Source organism: Camelina sativa, chromosome 7 (assembly GCF_000633955.1).
Source record: "Camelina sativa cultivar DH55 chromosome 7, Cs, whole genome shotgun sequence".
NCBI lineage: Eukaryota > Viridiplantae > Streptophyta > Magnoliopsida > Brassicales > Brassicaceae > Camelina > Camelina sativa.
The window spans coordinates 13,848,633-13,855,072 of NC_025691.1; the positions used below are offsets into that span (position 1 = coordinate 13,848,633).

Genomic DNA, 6,440 nt, shown 5'->3' on the forward strand with positions numbered 1-6,440 from the left:
AGTTGGCGGCGCACAGCAACGAAGAGATTGGGAGTGACTGGTGAAGAAGCCATGGCGAGCGGCGAGAAGGCAGGTTCGGCGTGCTCGGCGAGACCATGGCCCATACGAACCAAAAATAAAAAAAAAGCAAAGAGATAAGGGAGAGAGAAATTACCTTATGGGAATAGAAGAAAGTTAGAAGTAAAAAAATAAGTCAAGGAGACATATATATATGGGGGACCAGCACGTTGACCGAGGTAAAAAAGAAAACCCTAATTTTGAAGCTATATCTACTTCCTGCATCTCGGGAAACGTGCAGAACACGCAAAACTCCCGTTTAAAACCTGACAGACCTAGAAAAATGTGTGCAATGCACTATTCATCCCGAAACTCTATGTATGTCTCGAAAAACGTGCGCAACAAATTATTCATCCGAGAACTCTCCGGATTTTTCGAAAAACGTGTGCAACGCACTTTTCATCCCATAATTTTCCGGACATCTCAAAAAACGTGCGCAATACACTATTCATTCTGGAATCTTCCGGGCATCTCGAAAAAACGTGCGCAATGCACTATTCATCCCGGAATCTTTCGGATACCTCAAAAAACGTGCGCAACGCACTATTCATCCAGGAACGTTCCAGAAGATCTTCAAGCTCTTAAAAATCTTCTGCTCACTGTGAATGACGGACCTAGAGACGTGGAGTTGCACCCGACGAGCTCAAGCAAGTCATCGCTCATCGGACTAGAGGGGACTATTGTTGGATATGGCCATATGGACTTCGCCCCCAACATTTTAGGAAGCCCAAACAGAAGATTCTCAAGAAAGTTAGGGTCTAAAATTATGGACCTGGCCTATTTGGCCGCAAGAGCAAAATCATCATTTGCGGAAGAGATAGAGGGGACCCTAGGTCAATGGCCCACTATAAATAGAGATGTCATTGTTAGAGCTCTGGCTCCAAAATCTTGGCAATCAGAGAAAAGAGCAATTATTATCGTATTAACTGTGCTTAGATCTTTAATTGTATTTTCCGTAAACTCTTACTTTCAATTCTACGTTAATAAAAAGACCAGTTCCAATTTATCCCCATTAATATTTTTATTATTTATATTGTCGATTTCTTACATCAACAAATATACATACTTGTCTTAACTCATAATCAGATTATTCTAAATAATGTATTCAAAATCCAAAATATATAACTTTAACTTTGATACAATAAACCCAGCATTGCGGAGGAGAGAGTTCACAACTTTACATTGTAATGAATGAGTAACAGCTTTGACCGTGTTTGTTGAATAAAAAGAAGTTAAAAAAAAATAAAAAATAAAAGAGATAATTTAACTTTGCTTCTTGCAGCTGACACTAATAATAGTACACAAAAGACTAAACACCCAAAAATATTATCCTTCTATATCCTTAGAACACGTCTTAATAGCAACTTTTTTCACAGGATAACAGAAAGAGAAATGATCATTTTGATTGTAGTCTTTAGCTTTGAGTATCATTCCCAAAACCTTCATAAGACCGATTCGAAGGAACGAAAGCAGAAGGCTGTTTAGTTACAGCAGTCAAGATCTCTCCATATCCCACAACTCCAACAAGAACATCATCTGAATCAGCCTCGGTAACCCAAACATGTGTTGCCCTGTGAGACAGCATTTGAGCCATAACCGCAGCTAAAGAGCTCGATGTTTTGCAAGTTAACGGCGCACTTCTTCCCCTGTACATGCTCCTACCGATGCTCAACCTTGTCGGGCTTGTTGGATTAAAACCGATGCTCCTGCTGCTGAACTTCTTGGCCTTTGTTGCTGTTCCGTTCTGTTCTCCTCCCGGAAATGAAGTTTGGAGGAAGTCGCTGAAAGATCTTGATGACATGTTGTCCTCAACTCCCATCACAAACTGTCCTGCATAGAGATTAGCTAGAGCCCAAGCTGCAGCCAGATAATCACATTTCCATAGCTTCGAAGCTGATATTTCTCCTATTATCTTGAACTGTTGTTCGTTTTCTGTTTGTTCCAACACGGCGATCGCACTAGGGTCACACTGTGGCCTTCTGGTGGCTTCAATGGCTGGAAGAGAGGCTTCAATGAAGTTATAGTTTAGATTGATGATTCCCAGGGTAGAGATTGAGGTGAGTGGCAAAGGAGCTAACGCTCCAAGGACACCGATAAGGAAGCGGATCACGTCTTCCCTTGAGAGACAGCAAAACTTGTCCCGGCTTGAAGTCATGGACGTAGTAGGCCTGTTGGTGGAGTCAGAAGCGAGACCACTGCTACTGCTAGAGTTTTCACTGTTCTTCAGCCATTTTCCGTTGTAAAGAATGGAGAATCTCTTGCTCATACCTCTCCAAACAACGCTTTTAGGAACTAGAAGTCGTCTCACTCCTTGTTTCATCATCTCCAAAGCGTCTATCAACCTTACATTACATTTGATACAACAAAATCACCATCATAGAAAAAGTAAAGATATTAAACAAGGAAGCTAACTCCATCAACAGAAACATCGAATTCCTTGCAACAAAGGAAACATGAAATCAAAAACATTTGGACAAGAGAGCATTCTAATTGAAAAACCAAAAAGTTTCTGCACTCTCGAGAAGTGTGGCATATCCTATTTGGTCAATAAGGTTGAGCAAGGAAGAACAAAGATGCAGATAAAGGCAAGGAACACTGTATTTTTGGATATAAACAGTATTTCAAATCCAGTTGGTCATAGCATTACAGAATATAGTTTGTCACTGGTTGCATACTTAGAGAACAAATCCTAACAGAATTGTTACACTATCAACTTGTTAAAACATGTGTTTTCCTGTTTTTGTACTCGTTAGATGACGTAAAGTTTTTATCACAGTCAACTACAAAGTTAGTTGCAGACATAAAAGAAGGATTGACTAAGGTCTAAGCAAGTAGAAGTTGAGGTGAATAAAAAAAAGTCAAAAAGAGATTGATACACTTGAAACTATTCTCTTTTTAGTATTTGGGTTTCCCAAGATGTTTGCAACATGTTTCTAAACACTGACCACAAGAAAACAAGGCGCTGAAAACATAGAAAACTTCATTTTACTAACCAAGGTTGACAATTTGAAGCACGAGGAAATCTACCTAACTATATATAATCAAATCAATAAAATAAGAAGAACACAAGGTCGTCCCACTTTCTTGTATCTATAATTGAACCTGAAGTTTGGATCAAAATATAAGTGTCAACGCACATGGCCTATATATATCAATACCGAACATGTAGTCTCTGATTAGATCCAACCATGTTCAGAGGACTAAATGCAATCACGGATCTAAGATTCACTCAATTATAACTACACCAAATAAACTAAAAAGAAAAAAAAACGAGATCTTACTAAGTTATGAAGCTTAAGCAAGTGACCCTTTGGGGCAGTAATCTCCAATTTCAAGAAGTTAATGTCCCTCGCAAGCAATGAGTCCTAGGAAAGACCACTAGCCCAAGACTCACTTGGTCAAGTGACCAACTTTGAATTCAACTAAATCCTCATGACACTAGAATCTTATTGCCACCTTACTCTAAGCTATGACCCTTTTTACTGAAGTTAAGATCTTACGTGTATACTACTAAAACTCAAAACCAAACAGAATCAATCAAACCAAGAAACAGTAACTCAAAGTCAGGTCCTTTATTACATTAATTGAACTTTAAGGATAAAAAAAACTAACCTTGTGCCAGGATCAACCTGTTTAAGGAGAGTGTTGTCGGGAGAAACAACCTCAGAGACAGGAATCTTCATAGCTTTCTCTTCTTGCAAACACTCACTCTTAGCCAAAAACGCAACGATGTCCAAAGAATTCAAAATCCCAACGAATCTTTGTTGCCTCATCTCACTATTCTCAACGAACCCAGGAAGCGCCGGCGTCGATCTCTTTCTCCAAACCGGAATCCCACACTCCGTCGACTCACCGATGGCTCGAATCGCAGATTCAACCGTCTCTGTTTCGTAGAACTCAACCATCTCTGGCTTGCCTACGGTTAGATCTCCAACCACGTGATACAAGAACACTGACGCCATCAGAGAGATCTCGCTATAGATCTGTGAATTTTGGAGGTCGAAAGGAGCAGAGAGAGAGTTATAAAAGAGAGTGGAGAAAGACGAGGAGAAGGTGAACGCCGGTGATGGGTGATCGGAGAAGGATCAAAAGGAGAAGAAGAGAATTCGCCATTGAAGTCCCATGAAGCGATCTCTTTGATCAGAGCTTATGTGGATAGAGAGATTGAGTTTGTTGTGTCCGTATAATTGTATTCTTAAGAAAGAAGAATAAACATAACACGATGAAACATACAGTTATGTTGGACGTATCTCTTGTCTTATGTACTTATATGTACTTTTTGGATCTTCATGTAATCAGATTAATAAAAAAAATGACCATAAGATAGATAAGACAAAATACTACAAAATAGGTAACAATTGTTTGACTAGAGAAGAAAAGAATCTTAAGAAGATACATGTTATATTATAAATGTGGATATGATCAATTTTGGGTGTTAAAAAGTTATTAGGAAATGGTTCCATAATGGTAACAAAATGGTCAAAAGAATTTTAAAGACCACAAAAAGGTGAGCACATGTTCATTCATTGAGACAGAGAAGAGCAGTGAGGCTGAGATGGGCACATGTGTTTCTTTGTCATGTTCATCTAGACTATCTCTCTATAGTCTATACACAAGAGGGACAATGGAAAAAACACTCGGTATATTTGATGCCTACTTGGAAAGTGTAAAATTAATTTTACTGTCAAGTTATGGTGCCACCGATTGTTGACCAGCCTATGTTCGTCAATGCTAATAAAATTTTTTATTTACTGCTTAACGTTACCTATTGATAGATTGACATTTAGAAAGAAGTAAATCAACAAAGAAGGACATCATAACATAATGGGAAGTTTTGAGTAGTTCTAGGATGTTGAAGGACTGATACTAAAGATCGAGAATAATGATTTAAAGAGGGCGAAACAAAGAACTTTTATTGAGATAATCAAAGATCGCTGAGTTTACAAGATATCATGCTTTAAGCCGACCGGCTAATTACAGAATGATGTATGCTCAAATTGACTATTTATCTTAGTGCTAGAATCGGATTGTTTCCAGACTCCTGTTCCAGGTTCCTTGATGCATTCTCTATGCCTATCTCTCGGTATTTATAGCTGATAGGACGTCTCACCCTCATACCTCAAGATCAATGTGGTACCGCTTAAGGGCAAGGTCGGTGATCGCCTCTTTGCAGGCTGTCGTTTAATGGGTTGTATGTCTTTATTGGGCCTTCTAGAAATTATGTCGGCCCGATAAGGATGATTTGGTCAGTCAACGATTCTAAGGACTAGGTTGACTATTCGGGAATGGGCTACGTTGGAGGCCTGTTAAGGCAGGGTGAAACCCATATCCAACAATTGTCCCCCCCCCCCTTTAGTTCATTGTGGTTGGAGGCCTGTTAAGACAGGGTGAAACTTTGTAAGGCAGTATGCTTAATAAAAGGAATAACGAAGTAACTTTACCAAGAAATTTTATAAGTAGTGGCTGCACCTTTCGAGGTTGCCTACGTACCTTTTTTATATATAAAAAGAATCAAGCCGCTCGTAGTTCAGATTACATAAAATGGTATATATATATATATATATATATATTTAGTAGAAATAACGCTTAAGGTTGTCGGCATTCCAAGATCTCGGAATTGCTTCGTCGGACATAGTCATTAGCTCGTAGACTCCTGGGCGGACGACTTTGGACACTTGGTAGGGGCCTTCCTATTTTGCGCCGAGCTTCCCTGCGTTGAGTTCGGCGGTGTTCTCAAATACCTTGCGTAACACGAGATCTCCTTCTTTGAAAGATCGCAGATTGACCTTTTTGTTATAATGGCGAGCTGCTGCTTGTTGGTATTTCTGAATTCAGAGTAAGGCATGATCTCGCAACTCCTTGATCTCGTCTAGGCTATCGTAAAGCATTTCTTCGTTTAACTCTAGATTTTTGACTAGCAGGGTTTGGCGTAAACTGCCGACGCTTACTTCGGCTGGTGCAACTGCTTCTAAGCCATATGCTAGTGAGAACGGGGTTGATGTTCATATATTTTACCATGTTTTCCCTTATCATATTCACATATTTTGCATGATTTTCTATCTCATTTGTCCATTAATGTGTAGCTATAGAACTGTTTATGCAATAGAGTAGATTTGCATTGCATTTGCATAGTTACTTGTATAAACAGGTGATTTTGGATCCTCAGGAGCATGGAAGTGATGCTGAAGAAGATTGGAGCTGTCAAAAGAAGGAAACAAGGGATTTGGAGCTGAAGAATCAAGGTCCGGACCCGACCACTCACTCGACCAGACACTCGACCGTGTGCGGAGAAGGACTCAACCGGATGGGAGAAGCAGAAGAAGAGGCCACTCGACCAGCACTCGACCGAGCACCTGGTCGAGTTGACCGAGCCGCCCACCTAT

At 39.8% G+C, this 6,440-nt stretch overlaps 1 protein-coding gene across 1 annotated transcript; it reads right to left on the reverse strand.

The window, feature by feature from the left end:
* LOC104701130 (CBS domain-containing protein CBSX6) lies at positions 1,299–4,289 on the reverse strand. Its single transcript, XM_010416771.2, has 2 exons — positions 3,670–4,289; positions 1,299–2,399 (listed from the first exon to the last, which is right to left on the reverse strand). Exons 1-2 carry the CDS (start codon positions 4,017–4,019, stop codon positions 1,472–1,474), a joined length of 1,278 nt encoding a protein of 425 aa, XP_010415073.1. The 5' UTR covers positions 4,020–4,289; the 3' UTR covers positions 1,299–1,471.